The sequence below is a fragment of the Emys orbicularis genome, chromosome 4 (assembly GCF_028017835.1).
Source record: "Emys orbicularis isolate rEmyOrb1 chromosome 4, rEmyOrb1.hap1, whole genome shotgun sequence".
Classification (NCBI taxonomy): domain Eukaryota; kingdom Metazoa; phylum Chordata; order Testudines; family Emydidae; genus Emys; species Emys orbicularis.
The window spans coordinates 123,906,065-123,930,674 of record NC_088686.1 but is presented as its reverse complement, the minus strand read 5'-3'; the positions used below and the strand labels follow the sequence as shown (position 1 = coordinate 123,930,674).

The window sequence follows — 24,610 nt, the reverse complement described above, 5'->3', positions numbered from 1 at the left end:
TGCTGTACAAACATTTTCACCCAAACATTTAATTATCACATCTTCGAAGGAGCAAAATAAAAGCTGCAGCCGCCACCATAGAGCCTCACTCAGCAAATGCCTCTCACGGCTGTACTGCTGTCACTGTGGGACGGGACTCCAGGGGCCCCGGGCATCCAGGGGTGGCACCTCTACTAACCCGCCCCTGTGAACCCCAACTGACTGCTCTTCTACCTGTTACTAACGCCCCAAGTGGCTCCCCTTACCCCTCCCACTGTGCACCCCAAATTACCTCCTTTATGCCTTTCACTGCATACCCCAATGTGTTTCCGTAGACATCTCATTGTGCACCCCTAATTAAACTCCTCTGCCCTGTACCCCAATTCCTCCTCTTACGCCTCACGCTGGGCCCTCAGTATCCGCCCCCCTTATTCAAATCATGTGCAGTTTTGTTTACACAGAAGAGGGAGCATCTTACCCCCCACTCTCATACCCCAGTTTGTTCCTGATCCCCGACACCCCATGAGCTCAATTAGATTTATTTGGTTGCGGTTGATTTTCATAACAAGCAACTTTCTTTCTGCTGGGGAAAGCGAGGGCTGCTGTTAGGAAAGTTACATTTTGTCACTCTGCTATTTAATTAACAATCTGAATGAATTAATAAGTAAAGGATCTTGCTGAGATTCCAAATTAATGAAACAACTGCTACCCCAATCAGAGGTGAATGGAAGAGCTGCTACTTCTCAGACAGGCAAGTGCATTCTTAGAAATGGGAAGGCGGAAAATCAAGCCTTGATAGTTTCCAATTTCAAGAGGCATAAAGAGCAGCATCAGTGTGTGTCTAAATGAAACATCTTATTCCCTGAGATTAAGCTTTGTTAGACCAGAATTAAGTCTGAAAATAAAGTGCCCTGTAAAATAATATTAGGGGAAAGTTACAGGTGTTTTAAAAACTCTCCAAACTCAGGAACTGCATGGTTAAATTTCTGACAATCACCTTAACTCTGCCCCAGGATCCCTGCCCATCCTCCATCAGGGGCACAGTGGCTCTCAGCAGCTGTCACATGGAACTGAAGAAAGTCCCATGAGTACGAATTATCCAAATAGCATCTCCCAACCACGCCTCCTACACGGTACAGGGGAAGGGGGCTCTGCGAGGTATTAGGTGAGTGCTAGGGTGAACTGAGGGCAGAGCCTTAGATTCTTCAGATCCAAGCCCTGAGCCGGTGAGAGCCCTGATTCCATCAGCAGGCAGCACATAGCCAACAGCCAGCTGCTGGTGCCACGTGCCAGATTTTGCAGGACTCAGGAGGTGGCTGGGCATGACACCCTCTGCCCCGGGTATATATGTGAGGGACTGTGTGGGGAAAGGCATGTGCTGGCGGAGGTGTGAGGAGGCTGCAAAGCCAGGAGTACCTGTCTCCTCCATGGGGAGAGGGGCAGAGGTACAGGCCCAGCTCAGATGGATGAGGCACCTGAGGATCTACAGCCAGCCTGGGGGAGAGTAGGCCTGGAATGTAGGGGGCAGCTGGAGACTCTGACCCCTCCAGGAAGGTAGGGAAACCACATGGGCCTCTCGTAGGGTTGCCAAATTTCTAGTTGCACAAAACTGAACACCCTAGCCTAGCCCACTACATTCATAGAATCATAGAATATCAGGGCTGGAAGGGACCTCAGGAGGTCATCTAGACCAACCCACTGCTCAAAGCAGGACCAATCTCAAAACAGATTTTTACCCCTGTTCCCTAAATGGCCCCCAATGGATTGAACTCACAACCCTGGGTTTAGCAGGCCAATGCTCAAACCACTGAGCTATCTCTCCCCCCCAATGCCTGGCCAATGTCTTCTCCTGGTCAGCTGTGTGCCTGGACTCCCCATGGATGCTGGCCTTGTGCAGGCCATAGTGTGGTGTGGGGCTCAGAGAAGCCTGACCTCCAGGCTCGGCCCTTTCCTTTGATCTCGATTGCTTTCCCTGTCTTTAAAAGAAAACCCAGCGGGGCAAAGTGGGGCCTGAGAGGGGCCCAGGGCTGGTCCCTGCTCAGTGCTCCGACCCTCTCCAGGCAGGGGGAGTGTAGATTTCCCAGCTGCTGGCCTTGTGTGTGTGTGTGTGGGGGGGGGGGGAGCAGGGGATCACATTCTCATGTTTGAGAGCTCAAGCACACCACTGCATGGGCCAGGAAAGCATTCCTGCCCCTACTCCCCCATGCAGTCTGGGAAGGACTGGCCTTCCTCTGAAGAATTCAGGTACAGCTGGGAGAAGGATCTTGCTAGACCCATGGCTTGATCCAGGGTGGGAAGAAGGACAGAGAGAGAGAAATCTAAAGAAAGGAAACTGCCAGGTATTGTACCTGGTCGAGCCAGCCAACCACGTCAGCGACAGCACCGCACAGCACCCGGGCTTCTAGCAGCGAGATCCCTCCCTTACTGACTGCTCTGAGTTTGGGGGTGCCCCATGTTCTGCAGGGAGCAGGGGGTGGCTGCTCTGAGTTTGGGGGTGCCCCATGTTCTGCGGGGAGCAGGGGGTGGCTGCTCTGAGTTTGGGGATGCCCCAAGTTCTGCAGGGAGCAGGGGGTGACTGCGCTGAGTTTGGGGGTGCCCCACATTCTGGGGACGGACGGACGGACGGACGACAGGGGGCCTGCTGGCTGTGTTATATTCTAAGCTGTGGTTCAGAGGTGAAGGAAGCTGCAGCAGCTGAGGCTGGGGGCGGGAGCCACATTGCCCTTTGGTCAGCACGAGTGGAGGGGGGGGGTCTCCGGAGTGGTCCCACCCTTGTGCTTTGGTGAGGGGCTGGGTTGGGGTCCTACCATTACAGGTGAGTGAGGAATCGCCGGGGACTGTGGAGTCTCAGCTCTGGGGCGTGACACTCCTAATTCAGGAGACGCTCCCCCAAACTCCCTCTCTGCTTAAAACCAGCGGCTCTGCTGATCCCTGGTCCTCTCTGGCCGAACCCTGGCCCTGGGTGGCTGTTCCTCTCCTGGCTGCCCTGGTTTCCCTGCCCTGCGCCTCATGCTGCTCTTGTTCCCCACAGTCGTGGATGACGCTGCTGCAGCGCGGATTGCCCGTGCCGTGCCCCGAGCGGTGTAATTAAATCCCCGCTGTTACCTGCCACCTGGCAGCCTCACCCCCCGCCTGGGGCAGCCTCACCCCCCAGCTGTTCCTAACCCAAACAATCCTCGGGCAGCAGAGCCCCACCACCACCGAGTCACTGCACTTACCAGTTTGCGCTGGCACCACTGGCAGATCCCGCACAGGACGATGGTGACGCTAAGGCTGACGGTGATGATGGCTGAGACCAGGAGGACATCGCGGGAGGGCACTCCTGGCAAGAGGAAACCACAGGGTCAGGCCCCTTGGCGAGGGGGAGAGCAGGCAGAACAAGGCTGGCAAGGGAGGGACACAAAGCTCCCACTGGTCTGGTCTGTCCTGAGCCGACCTCCCCTGCACAGTCCCTGCAGGACGATCCCAGGCACGGATGCTGGGGAAAGCTCAGCTTTTGGGGAGAAGGACAGGCAGCACGGGCAGATCGCTGGGGATGGCAGTGGCCATGTGGTTGGTCAGACAGAGTCTGGACAGGTCACCAGCCACACATGGGAGCACATGGACCCACCCCCATCTTGCAGCACTTGAACTCTGGCACCATGGCTCATGTCCCAATATAGTGCCCATTCCACTCTGACACCTGATGGTAACGTAGACCCTCAGGGCCACCCTGCTGTGGCCTCAAAGGATGAGGTGTTACACCGAACACCTACCCAGGCATGCATCCAGATGCATAGGACGCCCGACATCGAGATCCCCCCATCCTCACCCAGACGGAGGGAGCAGTGTGGGACAGCCACCAGCGACAGCCACCCAGACACGGTGCTACATGGGATGCCCAGCAATGAGGGTTGGTCCATCCTAACCCAGACAGAATGCAGTCTGTACATCAGAGCCATTGGCTCACAATTAGTTAGTGTATTAGGGCAGCACTTGCATTCCAGTCCAGATCAGGCTCCCACACTCTAAAAACACTCCCTGAGAACAGCCCCTGCCCAGAGAGTTTATAATCTCGGTTACACACATACAAATACAGCACAACAAACTACGTCAGGTGTCAGGCCAAGCCAGGGCCCTGCTTGTTCGTGGATCTCACAAGACATTGTAGCCAGATATATCGAACCTCCTCTCTAGGTACAGTCCACTGAGTAGATCACATTGCAGTGGGATAGCCCATCTCCAAGCCAGACACCATGCATTGCATACAAGGCATGATAGTGAGGATTCACTCTGTCATTTGATCTGTTTATTTTCTAAAATGTGCCAGGCTGCCGAGACATGGCTGACAAAGTACAATGGGGCAGTTCATCCCTTGGCAGATTGAATTACGTGCCTCTCCAATCTACTGAAGTTCTCTGGAGGAGTCAACTAACTAACGCAGAGATTCTGGGCCTGACAGTGTGTGTGTCATCAATAGGTAACAGAGTGTTGCAGTCAACCTGCCCTTCCCATATTTCTAAACAGCAGGAGGGGGCTGGCTAGACAGAAGGAGAGGGTGGAAAGGGTTGAGGACAACTGAACTAGTATATAAGGGAGGCATGGCTGATGGGCTTTCAAAAGATTTGTGACCAAGCACATCACAAGATGTTTTAAGGAAATTACTGGTAAGTCATCACAGGGTGAGAGGTAAACTGTCCTGGATTAGAAACTGGGTTAAAGACCGAAAGCAAAGGGCAGGCACAACCACTCCCTTTCTGACATGGCTAACGGTGTCGTGCTTCAATGTCCCATCCACTGGTAGGACGCCTGGCTGAAAAGTGAAGTGGCAAAGTCTGCAGCTGCCACGGCACTGATTTAATTGAGTGAATACTAGCAGAAGCCGCAAAGCAGGGTTCAGTGAATCTAGGAGATTAGGGCAAGGCAACGGGCTATGAAATTCAGCGGAGATAAGTGCAGGATAATGCATGTTGGAAGGAACATTTTGAACTACTCCTACCCCATGATGAGCTCTAAATTAACCATAACCACTCAGGAAAAAGGCTGAGGCGCCATCGCAGCCGTTTCAATGGGAACCTCTCAGTGCGCAGTGGCAGGCAGGCAGAATTGCAAACAAGATGTTTAGGTAGGAAAGGGATAAAGAAAAATAGAATATAAAAGTGCAGCTATTCTAACGCCGTCTGTAGATCAGTGATGTGCCCTCACCTGGAATACTGTGTGCCACTCTGGGTGATCTATCTACCCACCTCATTTGTAGCCATCTATCACCAAACAATACAGCATCTAGACCTTTCCAAAAGGATATCACAGAAATAGAAGCGAGCCAGAGAAGGACAATGGAAATGATCCGATGCATAGAAAGACTTCCATGTGCATAGAGATTACAAGGATTAGGACTGTTTGGTTTAGAGAGGAGGTGAATAAGAAAAGACATGCCAGAGGTCTATAAAACGATGAATAATACAGACAGGATAAAGTCGGTGCTCTCACTTGCCTTGACTAGGGCAGATCCAACTCAGTTAAAAGGCAAGACATCTAAAGCTAACAAAAGTAAATACCTTTCTACACAAAGTGTAATTAACCTGTGGAACTCCTTGCCACAAGATGTCAGGAAGGACAAGAGCTTAGTAGACTCCCAAAGGGATTAGACATGTATATGAATATTAAGCATCTCCACAGTTACACCAACTGTGATACAAATATATGGTGAGAGGCGTCAAATTCTATCCTTGAACGATTCTCATGGGCACTTCCCCACCCAGTAAAGAGCATGTGAACCTGCTCCCCTCCCATTGGCCATCTCCTAGCTCCGCCTCCCCTCCCCTATTGATGATCATACAACTGTTGCCCTTATTCACATGGAAGAGTCCCATTCAGAAAGTATTTCATGTATTTTTAGCTTTTTAAATGGTAACTTAGCAGCTGGCAAACAAGGAGGAAGAGCCAGCTCCCCACAAGTGCTGGGAACCCAATCCCTCATGTTTCAAGACCCAGGCTCTCCACTAACAGCTTGGGGCTAGAAAGAGACCTCCGCTACAGGCAAGTTAGTGCGCAGCAGTCCATTCGGGGGGAAGCACGTGGAACTGAGCGCTGCTGGACACAGCACAGCTGGCTAGAGGCACTGCTGGCCTGGTATTTGGCAGGCCCTGTGCTGCTAGGTGAATCACCTCTAGTGCAATGGATTTACACCAGGCAGGGATCGGCCTTTAATTTCATTGCTGGTCACGGTGCATTCCCCTAAGTGACAATACATCCCGGGGGAGGTCTGCCACAGCATCTGCGTTGCATCACTCCAATCTCATTGCAAATGGGCCTGATTACTCGGCTGTGTTGTCTGGGCTCTCCCTGAATGTTGGCTTTGGGGGATGAGTCACCTTTGTTTACTCAAGCCTGAAAGCCGGATTCTCCCTGTCTCCTGAACCCTTCCATTATCTCCCTTATTGCTTCCCCTTTAGGAAACGTCTGCGAGTGGAGGTGGGGCTGGGAGAAGAGGCTGGAAGGATGCCCAGGCCCAAAGTCAGACATTTCTCCCCTCACCAGGCAAGGTCTATAGCCTGGGCCACAGCAACGCAAGCGCCCCTGACTGCCCCACTAGCTAGCCTGGCCTCGGAGCGGGGATGGGGAGGGCAGAATCCCTGACCCATGTCAGAGGGCTGTTTCTGCCAACAGAGATGTCAGTTGCCACGGTGCCCTTAGTGGAACCCTGACCCTCTGCTATAAGCCTAGGCCTGACTGGAAACAGGGACCTAGGGGTGGAGGTGGTGCACCCCATTCCACATCCTCTGAGCCGTTCAGTCTCCTCAGACTTTGGGGCCTGTGAGAGCCAGCCACCTTACAGCAAAGGGCTTTGTACTCCAGGTCTCCTCTTGATGGTCCTCCCCCATTGGGTGATTGACATTCCCATCATGGGGAAAGGCTGCCTGGGCTCAGCAGGGTGCCAGCCCGGCACTGCGGGATCGATGCTGACAAGGGAGAGCGAGAAAGACCTGGGCAGCCCCGGGCATCGATACGCTCCCTGGGAGCCCACGTCCTACAACAAGAAAGCCAGGTGGCAGCGCAAACAAATCCCAATTGGGTGCTTGCTAGGGAGCCAGGCTGAGGCCACAGATCTCTGTGCATGCCGGTGTGTGAAACGGAGAGCGTTACATGTGTAGCCCCCCCGCCATGATACTGACCGACCATCCCAGCTTCACAGGGCCGACTCGCGCAGCACCGACGCAGGGAAAGCTCCTGTTGACGGGGGCTGGGCTTCTGGGTTGACTAGAGGCTACAGGATTTGGCACACAAGCACAGCTGGAGACACACCTGTCTCTTCCCCCTTGAGGGTTGCTCCCGGCAGCCCCTTGCCCACGCCTTGTCCTGTGTTCAGATCCCTGAGCGACGGGGGCGGGCGGAAGGGAAGGGGGGGGAGAGGTCACAGCACTTTCGCGGGGAGGTCATTCTGCGGCCTAGTAACACACACTTCAGGCGCTGTCTAAATAATCATCAATGCTAATGAATAATTAATTGCTGTAATAATAGTCTATTAATAATTCATGGCGCCATACACATGCCACTCTTAGGAGCTGGCTCCTGAGGTCCAGCCAAACATCAGCTCCGCTCCGTGCTATCCCATGAGACCTACCTCAGAGCTCTGGCTCAGGCTTTGTCATACAGGGTGATCCTGGACCTCCCACTGACTGGGGGTGTCTATGGGGTTGGTCCCACGTGCACCATCGCAGAGTGGGAGGCTCCACCCTCGCTCGCACCCCATTCTCCAGGTTCCTGCCCCCTGCTCCCACCCACCTGCCGACGCACGCTGCAAACTACACGCCTCAGCCCCGAGAGGGAGCAGGGCTGACGGCAGCGCAGGACCGCCCTGTGTAACTGGTATGCCAAGGCAGTGGCAAGGTGGGGAAGCCTGCGCATGCTTAGCACGCTCGGCAGGGGTGGGGGAGCCAGTCACTGGCATGGCCCCCTCTGCTCCCGTAGGGGACGATCAGCAGGAACACGGGCAGAGATTCCTCCCAGCCTCAGATCAGGCACAGAGCCTGAGACTAGCCCTCCTCCGACCCAATGGTGAGAACACAAAGGGGAATGATCTCGGTAACACAGAGCCATGACCCCCTTCCCCCAGCCCCTGTAAATCGTCAGTCCTGGGATGCTGCAGGTTTCCTAGGGGCATGTCAGATTCCAGAGCTGGCCAGGGCTGAGACACATGATCAGATATAGTCACATTCATGGAGGAGGTACCAGGGGTAGGACACACCAGGCAGGTCTGCAAGGAGGATGCAGAGCAGTCGGGGCTGCTCCTGCTGTATCTCAGTGTGTTCTCCGCTTGCACAACCGAACATCCCTCTGGTGTTCGCACACCCGCCCCGTGTCTGTCTGCTGCATCGTGCCTCCATGGCCAGGTGAAAAGACAGCCTGGGGATATGACGCCTTGCAGGCGGGCCAGTTGGTTCTCCCAGGCACAGCCAGGATGAGATGGGTCAATGCTTGATCAGGCGGCCTCAGACAGTCAGATGCCAGAGTGTGGCTAGACAGGCCCCATGGAGCAGCGGCAGGCTGCCAGAGGCAGTGCGGCTGGCTGGTGATGCAGAATGTGACACTTTCCTCTTGGAGTCTGTTGTGAGCTGAAGTCCCAGCATGGTGCTAAGAGAACCTGTGTTGCTGGAGATACTGGGCCAAACCGATTATTGATGCAGCTACAGGGACTTCTCAGGGGAGTTACTCCATGGTGAAATCGGATCAGCTGGAGGAGTAAAGGTCAGCATTCTGGCCTCTTGTGGTCACCAAAGCTCCTCTACAGAAACATGCCCAGAAGAGTCCCCAGGTCCTGGCTAAATTCCAAAGCCAAATAAACTCTCCCCAATCAGGGTAAAGCTCCTCTGTGCAGGAGACAGAGCTTTCCTGGGGGCCAGTCCCAGCCCATGGAATGAACTCCCCCAGGAACGAAGGACCACCCCAAACCTCCTCCAGCTTCCGCTCCAAGTGCCAGGTGCGTTTCTTTGCCTTTGCCTTCTCTGACATACAGAGCAACGTGCACATGGAAAAACCCCACCACACAGGACACTCCCCTGCATACACTCCTGCCCCTGGGGAGAGAACAAACACGGGACACGTTAGTCACATTGGGTAACACATGATTGGAAGGCGCTCGGACACTCCGATGAGCACGGTATAGGAACCTCAGGGAAGAGAAGAGAACTCTGTTTCCTTGCAGTTATAACCCCCTGGAACAGTGATTCTCAACCTTTTCTGTACCGTGACCCCAGGCTACAACACAAAAAGTTTCAGGACTGTTCTCCCTTGCCTCCATCTAGCCATAAAGAAATGGAGGGTTATTAGTGACCCCCTAAAACCTGCTCACTGTTATGCTGTGGAGAAACAGCTGCCTTTTCCCACCACCGAGGTGGCTGCATTTCAGCCGAGAGCGAGTGACCCCTATTATAATTCTACTTGCCCCATCTCCCTGAGGAGACTTTCTGTGCTTTGAGGTTCTTAGAGGAAGGTGCTGTGTAAGCGCACAATGAAACAGGGATGATCCCAGGTGAGACTTGGGCGCAAACGGCAGGGGGCCAACAGGCTGCGCAGCTTTGCAAATGCTCCCAGCTTTCCTCCAAAAGAAACATTTCTTCTAACGCGTCGAAGGTGAGCGGGAAGCTTTAGCTGAAGGAAACGTCTGACCAGTAACAGACGTTGCATTCCTAGAACACTCCCCAAAGATCCCACGCAAGCGTCACAGCCCCACTGGCGAGAATTATTCTCCCCATTTTACGGATGGGGAACCAGAGGCAGAAAGAGTGAAGTGACTTCCCCTGGCTCACACAACCAGCAGTGTTAAGCTGGATCTCATCGCTCTGGGCTTTATTTGGACATCAGAGCCAGTGGACACGGAGGCTAAATTAAGTCACACTGGAAATTGGGTTAGGAACCATTGGCTCAGCTTTCTGAGAGAGGTGAGTGAATTCTCCGTCACTCAAAGTCTTTACATCAAAACTGGGAACAAGACATACTCTAGCTCAACCAGCGGTTATGAGCCAGACGTTGGAATCACTGAGGGACGTTCTGTGGTCTGTGACTCACTGGAAGTCAGACTAGATGGTCTTTTCTGGCCGTAAAATCTATTAATCTACCTGCATTGATGCCGATGGGGTCTCTAGGGTGCTTGACACTAGTGAAAGTCGGGTCAGTAGTTGCCTTCCTCCTGCAAGGCTTGGAGTTTTTAAATAAAGCTGGGTTTTGAGTGATCTGAGCCCTAAAAAAAATCTGACAAGTATCTTCCCTGGTGACAGCTTTGTCCCCACACATTTGGGTCTCTTAAAACAGCCTCAGGGAGTTTCACCAGGCAACACTAATGACTCGCTGCTGCGCAGAGGGACAGCGGCACAAACTCCAGCCCAATGGGGTCACTCTTCCTGGCACTCAGAAGTGGGGCCTGTGAAGGGAAATGCCCCACAGCCGTAAGCTGAGCGCCGTTCATAAATCACTGGGGACGGCTGGCGTTTGTTGCAGGGCTCGGAAGGAGCCGAGGAACAAAGTCACTGAGCCGCTCACAAAAAGGTGTAATTTATCATTCAAAACAGCCACTCTCCTGGTGCACTGGAGAGCAGCCAGGCCCGGGTCCCTCTCAAAACAAGGATGCGAAGGGTGATGCTGGCATTGACCAACCGGAGACCTACACATCAGTGCCAGGAACAGAGGGAGGAAACTAGCACAGATGGGCCAGGGCTGATTTTCAAATGTGGCTTTGGAATCCCACAGCTGGGCATCGGCAGCATCCATCAGCAGCGGCTATTAGGGGCTCAAATGCCTGGCTGAGTTACCCGAATGTAAGCAGGAGCTGGGCTGGAGTCCTGCTGAGGTGGGGTGCCCAGGTTTGAAAACTGCAGAGGGACAAATTCCTGCCCTTCGCTACACCTGCCCCCCTACTGCAATCAATGCCCTGGTCCCGAGACTCACCATCCTGGAGTGCCCCCCTCACAGGAAGACCCAGTGCTGTTGCACCCTGCCTCAGTTTCCCCACAGTGATCTTCAGCCTCCTCTTGCCACAGAGGTGACTTGCTACAGTGTCTTTGTTCTCTGAACAAAAGTCCATCCCACCCAGGGCATCCACGTCCCAAACACACACAACACAAAGTCTTTGCCTTAGTCTCCACCGTAGCCCAGCCCCTGCTTCCCCAGGGGTCTGTCTTCTCTCCTCTGATTCAGTCACTCTTCTGCCCACCCTCTGTGCTCAGCTTTCTCCCTGCCCAGGTCCTTTCTATCTCCCTCCTGGGCTCCTCTGGGTTGCTCTCTGCCCTCTCCTGAGCAGCCACTCCCAGCTCCTGACCTGGAGCCAGGACTGGCTTTAGGAAGTGCAGGGCCCAATTTGAACATTTTTGGCGGGGCCCCAGCAGGGATGACTAAAAAAAAAAAAACATGTAAAAAAAGCCTTTCATTTCTTCCATGTATTATTTACTTTCCATAACTATATAAATAATAAAATTATATATTATGTACATTGCGTCATATATGCTGTTGATCGGTTATTAATGAGCTCCGTTTCACATGTGTGGGTGCCCGCCACTCCCTGGGCGTGTTGTGCACGTGTGGGTCCCAGCTGCTCCCTGCCCCCCTCATTGAAGCAGGTATGCAGGGTTATTGCCCTGGAAACCGCAGGGCACCAGTGGACATGGGGCTGGCTGGAGGCAGGGCAGGGGCTGACTGGAGGTAGGGTCTGGCTGCAGGCAGGGCAAGGGGTGCGGGGCTGGCTGGAGACAGGGGTGTGGGGGTGAGCTGGCTGGCTTCAGGCAGGGCCGCAGGGGGGTGCGGCAGGGGTTGGCAGGGCTGGAGACAGAGGAGTGTGGGACTGGCTGGCTTCAGGCAGGGGGGTGCGGCAGGGGTTGGCTGCAGGCAGGGCAGGGGGTGCGGGGCTGGTTGCAGGCAGGGGCTGGCTGTGGGCAGGGCAGGGGGTGCAGGGCTGGCTGCAGGCAGGGGCTGGTTGCGGGCAGGGGCTGGCTGCAGGCAGGGCAGGGGGTGCGGGCAGGGCAGGGGGTGTGGGGCTGGAGGCAGGGCAGGGGGTGCAGCAGGGGCTGGCTGCAGGCAGGGGGTGCAGCAGGGGCTGGCTGGAGATGGGGCTGGCTGCGGGCAGGGCAGGGGGTGCGGGGATGGTGCGGGCAGGGGGTGCAGCAGAGGCAGCTGGAGCCCTGGCCCTTTAAATAGCCGCGGGAGCCCTGGGGAAGGGGCGGGGCTCCTGCGGCTATTTAAAGGGCCGGGGCGGTAGAAGCAACGGGAGCCCCGGACTTTTTAAATAGCCCCCAGAGCCCCACAGCCCTACTCCAGGGCTCCAGCAGTGGGGCTCTGGTGGCAATTTAAAGGGCTTGGGGCTCCAGCCCCTGCTAGGAGCCCCAGGCCCTTTAAATTGCCCCCTGGGGAAGCCGGGCCACCCCGGTACGGCGCACTGGCTCTTGCCGGTATGCTGTACTGGGGCTTGGGCGCGGGGCCCGATTCAGGGGAATTGGTTGAATTAGCCTAAAGCCGGCCCTGCCTGGAGCCTCCCACCCTCTGCCAGCCTTGTGCTCCTCATCACAGCCCTCTGCTGTCCTCTCCAGCCAACTGTCTACCGCTTCCTCCTGAGTCCGACACCCAACACAGGTGTAGCAGGGCAGGGCTAATTAACAGGGCTTTCTGGCCCAGGGCCTCCTGGCCCTTAAACCAGTGGGCTGCCTTGTTCCAGCCCCACATGCCTGCCCTCCACTGCACCTGTGCACTCCCCCCGGGGGACCATCGAAGCTGACCTCTGCATTGCAGAGCCCAGAGAGTTTCAGCGATTCCTACCTCAAGCACGTAGCTCCTGGCTGAACTAGGGAGACACCCTCATTTTGCTTTAAGGACTTTGAGCCCCACGTCCCAAGGCAAGTTGTTCCCATGATTCATCACCCGCCTCCAGCACCCAGGGTTAAAAATCTGCACGTGGCTAACCTGAGTTTGTCGAGCTTCAGCTTCCGAAGGGACGGATCAGTCCCATTCTCTGCACAGGTGGCACAGCCCTAGCAGACGCCCTCCCCTAGCGCTCAACTGGCGGGGACATATTTATTACTTCGGGGGCGGGGAGGTTATTATTATATTACAGGTCTGCAGGCCTTTCGTCAATGTCTGTGGTGAAATTCCTGGGGCCAGGAATATACTTTGCGCTGCCTAAGGACAACACACAGGGATAACAGGAAGCATTGGTGATTATTTTAAAGGACCTAGTTGAGTGTGGTATGCTAAGGACAAGCCAGGACCCTCCTAAAGGCTTAAGACAGTGACTGAGGGAGGAGCAGGCGGCAATATCATTCACACTCAGGAGATGGCTGGGAAGCTCAGGAACCCAGGGGTGAGAGTTTAAAGGCCTAGCATGGTTTCAAAGTGGGCTGTCAGAAATAAGGACCTGATCCAAAGCCTGTTACATCAATGGAAAGACACCCATTGATGTCACTGAGCAGTGGATCAGGCCCCAAAGGAAAAATAAGTGGCCAGTTCTCATCAAGGAAGGCTGGTCTAGTGGTTAAGGTACCAGACAAGGCTCAGGAAACCAGCTTTCACTTCCCAGCTCTGTCACAGACTTCCTGTGGGACCTTGGTCAAGTCACTCAATCTCTCTGTGCCTAAGCTTCCATCTGTACAATGGGAATCATTGCTATTCCTCTGTTTAGAGGGATGGTCGCTCGCTCTGTGTCTGTGCAGCACCTAGCACAATGGGGCCCCTCTAGGTCCTACCGTGTGGCACTTTTGTCCTCTTCTGGTAGTGGCTGTGACACAGAGATTGATGAGCCTCAGGCTAAGCTGACTGAGGCAGGTGTTTTAGCTCAAGCAGTTGAGGCTCACACCTTAAGACGGAGAGAGCCCAGGTACAATCCCCATTGCTAACGACCCACCTAGGGCATGGCGTTACCCTGCCATCACACACACAATGCACCGCCACTATAGTGAGCAGGAATTCAGAGCAGGGTGCCCCATGGACCAGGACGAGGACCGGTGTCCAGGAGATTTATTAATGATTTGGAATGGGAGTTGAATATTAAGGCAGCCAATCTTGCTGATGGCACAGAATGCTTTCGGTTAGCAGACTTTGGAGGGCAGCACAGCCATCCAAAGGGAATGAAGAGAACAATGTAATTGGACAACAACGCGGCAGGCCAAATTCCTGCTAGACAAGTGCAAAGAAATGCCCCGTGGAAGGAACGATTTAAACTCCTCACACCCTGATTGGTTCTGAATTAGTTATAACCCCTCAGGACAGAGACCGAGGCGTCACCGCAGACAGCTCCATAAAGCCTGCTGCTGAATGCACAGAAGCGGTTGGGGGTAGGGGAGCAAACAATGTGCTAGGCGCAGTGTGAACGTGAGGCCAGGGCATAAGAGAGCAAATATAAAATAGGAGAACACCATTATATCCAGCAGCCGCACGACTCCGCTTCCTTCAGCTCTGAAGCAGGGAACAGGAACAGGGGAGAGCAGGAGACTGGCAGTGAGAGGGAGTGCAGGCACAAGGAGGGGTTCACAGGAACAGACAGCACCAATGCTAAGGGTCTGATGCTTAGTGGGGCAGGGCTGGGGCAGATGTAATGTGGCTTTAAGCCACTTGTGTGCTGGGCCAAGATCCTCAGCTGGCGTAAACTGGTGTAGCTCCACTGGAGTCCATGGAGCTATGGCAATGTACCCCAGCTGAGAATGCTCCCTGTATTCTGGGGCTGTGCTGGCCCCTTGCTAGTGCAAAGTACAGCAACCTCAAGGCTGCTTCAATGCATGAGGGCCGCAGGGAAGCAGAGAACAGCCCTGCACCCTGGCCAAGCCCCCTATGCTGGGGAGGGGGTGTGTGGAAGCTGGCAGCAGGGCTGGGGCAAAGCCCTCACACCAGCCAGGCAGGACAGATTCCCTAGGGCTATTTAGATGAGGAAGGAGAAGGGCGAGAGAGAGGGCTCTGCACACCAATGAGAAGGCCCCATGCACCGTCTCTCATCGGATAAGCAGGCTGTGAAACCGAGGGGAAACGAACATGATTGGGGTGGAAGGAAACACTGCTGCTTTACACAGCTCGGAAACAGCTTGTGGAACTCGCTTGTCCACGTCAGAGCTGTGGAGCAGGGACAGGCTCTTCCTATGGGCAGCTGCATGCAGAGACGTCCAACCTTTTCCCTGCCATGTTGGGCTGGATGCAGTTGTGTGAAGCACCTTTGCGGGCCACACACAGAAAATTGTTCATTACACACCGGCATCCTCCACGTGGCGCAACCTCACGCGGATGGTGTGCGCGAGATCACATCATGCGCAGGACCCCCATGTTGTAGAGCAGGTCTGCAGGGGGGTGAGGGGGCAGAGGCATTCAGGGAATCGTCCCATGGGCCAGATCTGCCAGTTGCCACCCTGGCCTGGCTGACAGGACACTGGGCTGGGAGTCAGGAGAGCTGAATTCCATTCCCAGCTCTGCCCCGGACCTGCTGCGTGACCATGGACGAGTCACTGTGCTTCAGTTTCTCTATCCCCCGTTTTTTTCCTATTGAGACTGTAGGTTCTGAGGGGCAGGGACTGTCTTTCACCAGGTGTTTGTACAGCACCTAGCACGACAAGGCCCCCATCTTGGTAGGGCTGCTTGGCATCACAATCATAATGCTGGGTTTGTACAATGCCTGGCAAACATCACCCCCCCCCCCGACTTCTAGGCTCTACTGCAATATAAATATTAAATAATAACTGATCATTCATTCACCAGCCACCCTTGTTATCGAGGCAAATAGTTTAATGAAATTCACCCAGGGATCAGCCGTTTCTCTGTCTCAGGGCAGCTGTGGCAGTGACTGGGGCTGCCCCTGCATGCCAATGACAAGTTAAGGGTTATCCGCCCTCATGTGCCAGAGCATAATTGTGATCACCCGAACTGTGCCCCCTGCTATGATGTAGCACAACAGACACCCCCTGGGCTTTCACCTGCTTCCTTCTCCTGCAGCCTCGCCAGCACAGCAGGGATGCCTCTGTGGAGCGGGATGCAGAGCATCAAGAAGCAGAGGCCTGGGACTGGGTCTTGTGGGACGGCGCTGACAATAAACACTGCTCTTCTGCTTTACATGGCTATGGAGTCGCTACAAAGGACCTGGTCCAAAGCCCACAGAGACAAAGGAACGTGTCTTGGCAGCTCCAGGCCTGGCTGGTTTACAACATCGACACCAACAGCGCTGGTGTATACACCCTTCTCCGCACAGGAGAGGAAGGCTCGCCCAGTGGTTAGAGCACCAGCCTTTGCTTTGGGAGACCTGGGGTCAGTTCCCTGCCCTGCTGTAGGCTGCCTGCTTAACCATAGGCAAGTCACTGCCCCTCTCTGTGTCTCAGTGTCCCAGTCGTGAAATGAGGATGATAGCACGGCCCTGCCTCACAGGGGAGGATCAATCCAGTGAATGTCATGAGATGCTCAGATCCTACAGCTAGAGAGAACTACTTGAACAGGAGCCGGAGAGAGAGGCTTTCTCCAAGGACACTGGGGTGAGGCCCAACTCTTGCAAAATCAGCTATGGGCTCTTCAGTGCAGAGCAGAAGCAACCTCAGGTGTCATTGGTTCATCTACCAGTGAAAAGCTGCATTACCCCTGGCGGGGCTTGAACCTGTCACTCTAGGAAGTAGAGGCATTGCCAAGCCCAGCTCCAGCAGGGAAGGCTGGGCAGCTATGCCAAGCACACTCAGCCCTCTGGGGATAGGACTGGCAGGGCGGAAAGAGCTGGATCACTGTGTTTCCTGCTAGTTTAAGGTCTCCAACAGTGCGAGGCCTCAGACGCTTGGGCAACCATCTTTGTCCTAGAGACCAGCACATACAGAGGCTGCAGATACAGTAAGGACATGTCTGAGCACAGCTCAGCGGCTGTCTATTGGTGAACACAACATCTGGCCACCAGCCCGTCTGCCCTCACCCGCAGCTTCTGCACCTGTACATCAGAGCACATGGTTCAGCAGAGACCATCCAGCCCCAGCTCCCAGCACTGCTCCAGCGAGTCTGCCTCCAGCTATGCCTGCCACCTGCACCGTGCTTGGAGACCCGGGGAGAGGGTGGCAAGACAATTTCCAATGCTTCTAGCCTTCAACCAGCGGAGGACGGGAGAAAGCAGGGCACTAGTTCCACCAGCTGCTGCTCTCCAGAACTCTGCTCCCCACTGGGAAGCCACTGCATGGGCTGTGTTCAGCACTCGCCAAGCTAAGTGAATGCAGCAGTGGGGTTGCTGACGGCGCCCCAGTGAAACAAACAGCTGCTCCTGGGGAACTGGCAGGGTCCCAGCACCTGCCTGGATGGCTGCTCTGAGGGCTTGATACCCGCCTAAGCAACTGAGATCACTTGGTGTGGCCTGGCCAGCATGGCCCTGCTACAGCACAGGTAACAGCTCCAATTCTCCGTGTGGCCCCTCCATGCCCTCATATCCGAGCGCTCACCCACCCTGCAGCACCGCCCGATACCAGACGGGCTCATTCCCCATGCACCAGGGACTGTCCTCAGTGGGGCCGACCACGCCGTCATGGCGGGAACACTAACCCACCTGGCTAGTTGCTGTTAAGACTGCGTGAGCTGTCTAAGGCTCCAGGGGCCCACGGGGAGGCTACAGCTCTTTGTCTGATTAATGATGCATCTCTTGCTCTCGTCACTCCTGGCTGCCAGTTAGCGCACATCTCTGTCCCACTTTCAGTGGGCACCCGTGCCAGATCTCTCCCTTTCATCAGCTCCTGCAGCTACAGGCAGGGTACAGGGAACTCCCCCCGCCCCCAGCACATCCATGGGTCAGATGCCAGGCTATGGCCAGACTCCAACCCATGGTGCAGGAGGACCTCGGCTCCCAGTCCTGCCTGCCTTCCCCTGTAAGGACACTTCACTTGGAACGGGGCCGTACGCCTGGGTGGCGGGAGCAGCACTGGGGTAGCCTGGGCCCATATGACTGGATGGCAGAAGCGCATTCACTGTTGAATGCTGTCATGTTTCTCTTTGTAAATACTCTTCTGCTGGGAGCTGGCTGTCACCCTCCCAACGTTATCTCATTCTCACCGCCGAGACCCGAGAGCTGATTGGCCGTGACACACGTAGAGCTGCCCACGGCTTGTCGGCCTTCTCCCCGGAGCTTCCTGTAGTGTGCTGATCTTCTCCCTGAGCCAATGTGTCACCACTTCTCCAGTGCTGGCCCGAGGGGGCAGCCTCTTGGGACCTCAGCGAATTACACTAACGACTCCGTCGCTGTGTCACCACAACAGAGGAGCTATTCCTAGACCACAGACTCAGCTTTTATTAATAACCCTCTGCAGAAGAGCAACCTCCCACACTCCTTCCATCATGTTCTGGATGCTTCTTTCTCCTTCTGTCCTGTTTAATTTCATCCTTTCTCTCCTTCTCTCTTCTGGACAGAGGCAGGAGATGGGAGGAGAAGTCATACCCACGTAAAGGACAACAGCCTCCCAACTGCAGATGATCTAGTGACAATCTGGACAGCAAACAGCCACTGAGATCCACTAACCTTTGCAAAGCTGTCTCAGGTCTTTGGGCATGGATGGTCTCTAGCAGCATCAAGTATTATTCCCAACCCCAGGCCAATCCAGTAATGCTCACATACATCCCGAGGGAGGAAGGGAGTGCAGGTAAAACATCTCATTTGGTGTGGACCCAGGGGCAGCTCTGGTATAAGCAGGTGTGACCCACTAAAGCGAACGCAATCTGCTCGATCAGGGCTGAATCTGGCCCATGGAATACACTACCGGTAGAGGAGAGCCGAAATCAAGTTCAGAAGAGGCAATGTGTCTGGAGGAGGGGACCCGGGGCATGGTGGGAGAGCAGGCTGTGGGCCTGAGAGGATATGGCAGGGGGATGGGGGGATCGCACTCTGAGCAGGGTATGCTGAGGGTGGGGGCCACAGAGTGATGCCAGACAGGCTGTAATAGGCCAGTTGTACACGATGCGGTCTGGGAGGGAATGGGTACGGTTGCAGTTTGACGGTGCTGAAGGGGTTGGATGAAGACACCTGGGCCTTGGTCAGGTGTGTGGGGCTAGATGGGGTGACAGTTGGGCTCAGGGCCGGCTCCAGGCACCAGCCCACCAAGCATGTGCTTGGGGTGGCGCCTGGAGGGGGGCGGCGTGGCAGGGCGCTCCGGCCGGTCGGGGAGAGCGGGGCCCCGGCTGGGGTCGCCGCCCTCCCCCGGCGCTCCGGCCGGTCGGGGAGAGCGGGGCCCCGGCCGGGCTCGCCGCCCTCCCCCCAGCGCTCCGTCCGGTCGGGGATTGTGGGCCCGCGGCTGGGCTCGGCGCCCTCCCCTGCCGCAATGGGGGGGGGGCGGGGGGGGGGGGGGGGCGGCCGGTGGCTTTTCTGCCTAGGGCGGCAAAAAAGCCAGAGCCGGCCCAGTTTGGGCTTATACATTTATCCTAATTATGAGCTGAGCTCCACTGTAAAAAGTGAGTGAAAGTTCATAAACTGTCACCATAACCTGTAACCACAAACATTGATGGGAAATGGTGCAAGGGCGGGAAAGACAGACTGCGTCCAAAACGGCCCCCTGCCATAACAAGGACTGTGTGAAGATCATGCCTGGTAAACAAGAAAAGTGTGGAACCAGAAATCAATGAAGGAACACGGGTGTGTCGGAAATGTGGCCTAAGTGATGGACAAAATAATGAGGGGATGGATCACTCCACCCATCGCTCCCTGCGACTGAGACTTTGAGGGGGTGATTGCCTAACAGGAGCAAGCTGCACCATCCTGACCGCCACCTCCGCTGTCTCCTGGGCCTTCATGATCCTGAGCCTGATGTGTCCTGACCAGACCAGGCCACACAGAGCGACACAGAATCCATCACCACCTCCACCAGCTCCGGCTGAATCCCAAACCGCACATGGGATGAGACTTTGTTTCCCACCATGAGCCCTTTTCCTTCCCTGCCTTATTTCTTCTTTCCTATCCCTCTCCTCCTTCCCTCTCTCTAATCAGTCTGGCTTAGCCGGCCATGATTGTATATTCTGCAAACACTGCTGTAAGCCTGTGACCAAGCTAGATGGGGCATGTTGGCCTCAAGCAGGGCGTGCGGGGCTGGATAGGTCGTGGGGGCCTTGGGCAGGGCATGCGGGGCTGGATGGGGCATGCAGGCCTTGGGCAGGGCGTGCGGGGCTGGATGGGGCGTGCGGGACTCGAGCAGGGCATGAGGGGCTGGATGTCGTTTCTTGCACTCTCAGAGGCAGGCGCTGCTTCCCGGGCTGTCTGAAGAAGCAGCCCCTGGGTGCGCTGGTGCATGGTGGAAGGCGGGAGGGGAGGGATGGGGAAGCACAGCTCTTTCATACTGCCACACGGGGAGCCTGAATCTTTAATGGGGTTTGGTAATGAACAGTAAATCATTGAGATAAACGAGTGTCCACAAGCAGGGCTGAACTGTCAAAAGGAAAACAGCACTGCTTAGCGAGAGGGATTGTGCCCTGGGGGCAGCCTGCAGCTGCCTCCCTCCTGGCCGCCCCTCTCAGCACTGCACTGCCTGCTAGGCCCGAAGCCCTCCCACTTCCCTGGCCTCTGACTCCCTCAAGGGTCCTAGGCCCAACTCCCCTTAGCCAGGACTTCAGGGTGTGCCCCAACTCCCCCTGTGCCTTCCTCTCGGACGGGCTCTGAGCCCAGACTCCCTGAAGGCCTCAGAATCTGAGACCTTCTGCACCCTCAGCCCGGGCTCACCACGAACCTGACTCTGTGTTGTGTCTTGAGCCCTGGACCATCCCGAGCCTGGCCTCCCACTGTTGCGATATGCTTAGCTAGCGAGAGCTGAGTTCCCCTCCCTGATGTGCCCTAAGCCTCCCCCTAAACCCTCCCTGGGCCCGGCCCACACCCTGGCTCTGACCACCGACCCTGGCTCCAAATCCAGATCCCACTGCGCGAGCCCGTCTCTAAGGGACAGATCCCAGAGGAGAAAGCAACCAAGTAGCGCGCCCGAGCCACCGCCAGCCCTGTGCTCTGGGAGGGGATGCTCTGAGGGGTTTCTGGTGATCCCTGACCATGCCCCACAGCAGTCTCAGCCTGCTGGTGGGGAGCAGAGACCAGTGCTCCCTTGTGTGGGGCTGGCAGCGTGCTCCTAAATCCCTGGCACCGGGTGCAGCCCTGTTGCTGGCAGAGCTGACGGAACACAGTGTAACAAAGGCTGATGGCTTGACTGGAGCCCAAGGAATGCCTGCAGCAGACGCTGCTGGTTAATGGGGTACAGCGGGGACAGGGAGAGCCGCAAGCACGGCCCTTCAGTCCTTGGCTTCCCGTTGGAACTGAAACTCCTGCCCTGAGAGGGACAACCCCTCCCCCTGCACACCCCAGCTGGGGGCTCCCGTCTCCAGGTGGTAGCTAGTGGAGAACAGCGGCTGCTTTCACGGTCTCTCTGGCCCCATTACGTTTTGCTAATGCAGCTATAGCACCCACTCTAGCCTCCTGGGAGCTGGTTAGTGCATCCAGCCCAGTTAGAGGCAATGGAGCTAGTCGACCCCATATTGGAGGCTTATCCCCCAGGGGCTCTCAGCACGGTGATACAGAAACTGTCTGGGCCAGTGTGGCATAGCGCCAACTGGTGGACACTAAAGGTATCTAACCGGAAGTGGGCAAGGGTCATGGATTGTCAGGGGCGACACATTGGTATTGTTGATGGGGTTGGCCAACAAAAGCCTGGTGCCGAGCCAGCATTGCCTGAGGCTTCAAAACTCATGAGCCGGGCCCACAGAAATCATGAGATGGGCTTAAAAACCATTTGAGCTTTAAACAGAAGAAGGTGGGGGTGGGGGACGCTCCTTAGTGGTGTCGGAGAATAACATTCTGGGTTTGGTGCCATGGGGGTGTGTGTCACATTTTAAGGGCTCACATTGGGGACTGAGATTCGTATGCAGGCACCTGACTCCGGTAGCTGGGGCTTGAAGTCTCTCTCTAGCATGAGCAGAACTGGACCTGATGTCCCCTTTGACGCCTGCTGTGCTCACGGATGGGCTGGCGAAGGATCTGCCGTAGCCCCACTACCCGCACTATTGCAGGAGAAGATCAGCCCCATGGGGGCTGGGGGAAGAGACGAGCACTGGATCCAAGGGGCCATTGGGGCGGGATACTGCAGGGCTCACAAGGCATTGCTTTCAGAGCTGGGATTCTCAGAGGAGCCTAAGGAGTCAGATGCCTGGATCCATTAGGTTCCTTTGACCATCCCAGCCTCATGTGCCATGTCTGGCCCTTGAGCCAACACCTTCAGGAAGCCATGGCAAGTGCTTCCCCCTGGAGCTGTTGCCCTCAAAGACTCCGGTTAGAGCTGTCTCCCTGCCTCGTCACATGAGGACAGGGTCTGGCTGGGATTTCCTCCATCGTGGAGGCAACAGCCACCGTGGCCCTCCCTGGGGTGCAGGACCTAGACATTGTGTCCCTTCCCCAACACCAGCCCAGCTCCCACACAGCTGCCAGCACCATTCTGTACTGAGCCCTCCCTCTCTGCTCCTGTTTCACACGAGGCTGCGGTTCTTTATTTCACCAGCCCCCCCGCGAAGCCTGTGCTAGACATGAAAGCTGAGGAGGAGGCAACCAGATATTTACGGTGCCACTCACGAGGCACTGAACTGCTAAAAGGAGTTCCTCCAACACAGGCTGCATTTAGGCTACAAACGAGGGATCTGTCCCCGCCCCCATGAACCATGGGGTGAGGGGGAGGGACGAGCGCAGGCCCCATGGGATAAAGAAGGGAGAGACGCTCGGCTGCTTTGATTAGAGGCTGCAGAGCTGTGAAGAAAGATTTCTCAGCCTGTGTTTCCCCGGCAAGAGAATTTGTATCTACCAATGTCAAACTGCCTGCTAGGAAAGGCATGTTCTGCCCCAGGGACTCCTGGGCCTTGCTATGCCCCCTCATTTCCATGACCCCAAGCAGCTGAAGGCACCCCCTGCTGGTGCCATGGAGACACTGCCATTCCTGACAGGTGGGCCAAGGGATGACTTCACCCCAAGCAGCTGAGGGGGTAACCCAGTGCACAGTGTGTGTTACAGGCCCCCACTGTGCCTGATCTGCAGAGGGTACGAGTCTACAACAGCCACTGTTGGGAGTCCTGGCTGGTCCACTCCAGCTCCTGCTTTTAGCTCTGGAGGTTGCGGGTTCAAACCCTGCTGTTGGCCACCATGGCAGCCATCTGCTGTGCGGTTCTTCCCAACCCCAGCCTTGTCTATTTAGATTGTAAGCTTTTCAGGGCAAGGACCTTCTCCTACTCTGGTTTTGTGCAGCACCTAGCACAATGGGGCCCCACTTTTGATAGGCCCTACCATAATAAACATGAATAATTAATCCCCACGCTCAGTCCTGGAGAAACACTTTCCCCTTTGCACTACAGCACAGACTCACAGCCACCCCACGACAGCGCCCCCTGCTGCTAACACGGCTCCAGTCCTCAGCGTTTCAGGTGGGAGGCTCCTCTCCCCCAGAGCGCCCCCAGCTGGCACAAGAGGGAAGTTTCTCATCCTCTAGCCACTGTTGCAGCCCCCTGTCCCACTGTACTGGCAGAGCAACCCAAGCCAACAGCAGAAAGAGTGCCACCTGCTGGCACCAACCCAACATACCCCATCACATGCCCCAGGCCAGGGGATAGAATAGCATTTGTCCTGCAGGTGCCTGGTTGCTGTTGTGAAAGCCAAGTGGCTCAGAAATGGAGCCTGCAGTCTGTGTGCCAAATGCTGCAGCCTGCCCAGTCGCAGGCTGTGTAGGGAGCTCTGGCAGAAAGAGCCAATTCTGACACCCTCTTCCCAGAGCAGCCCGGTGCTTGGCAGAGGCAGAATGCCCCCAAATTGATTCCTGATGTCTGTTCCGCCTGCGTTTTAAGGGGAGGACAAAGGGAAGCAAAGAGACAGGAGAAAGAAGAGAAAAAGCCAAGCCCGTCTGTGACATTTTGAAACACGGCTCAGATTATGGTACCAAATGGAGACAATGGCTCCCATCTGTTCCCCTACTGCCGCTGGCAGCTGCTGCGCCGCCTCCCCTCCCTGCCATTGTCACACGGGCGGTGGTGACATTTGAAAAGAGACACACACTAAAAAAAAAAGTCAAGAAGATCGGGGGAGAGGTTTTTTAAAAGAGGCTTCCAGGTGGAAGCACTGCCTCCCCTGATCCAGCAGGACGCATGCTGTCCTCGGGAAACCTGTGCAGGGAGCATGCACTGACAGCACCACAGGGGACTGACTAGGAAGGAGAGCAAAGATCAGTCTAGGGGGAAGTTCCAGGAGGAACAGAGCTGAGAGCTCCAAGAGCTGTGCACAGAGCTCTCTGCGACCCTGGGCGACAGTGCTGCATGGCTCGCTTCCACATCACCTTGTGCCATGGGCACCCCCTCTTACAGGTAGGGGGACAGGCACAGAGGTTGAGGTAGCCAGTGGGGAAGTTTGCGATGAAACTTTTTGCATCAGAAAACACCCATTTCTCCAAACTTGTCACAGAAATAGCCAAGTCTGAGGATGCTTTCATTGGGAAGGGTTCTCGGGCCCAGGATGGAATTACTGGTGTGTAAACACACACACGCCACTCCGCAGGGAGGTGGGAGTCCTATCTTCCCCTGCTGTGCCTGATTCAAAGGTGTCCCGTGTCCCAGCTGTGTGCCCAAATGCCAGGATCTTGGCTACTTTGGGTCTGTCTCTCTCTTGTTTTTCCATGAAAAATTTTGAAAGGTCCCA

General features: G+C 55.6%; 1 protein-coding gene across 1 annotated transcript in view; it reads right to left on the bottom strand.

Annotated features, from left to right (window-relative positions):
* Nucleotides 1-24,610, bottom strand: part of SYT7 (synaptotagmin 7) — a 122,272-nt gene that overhangs the window by 77,747 nt on the left and 19,915 nt on the right. Inside the window, exon 4 of the mRNA XM_065403362.1 lies at nucleotides 3,198-3,301. Within this exon, the coding sequence (XP_065259434.1) occupies nucleotides 3,198-3,301 (104 nt within the window). The remainder of the gene's footprint in view (nucleotides 1-3,197; nucleotides 3,302-24,610) is intronic.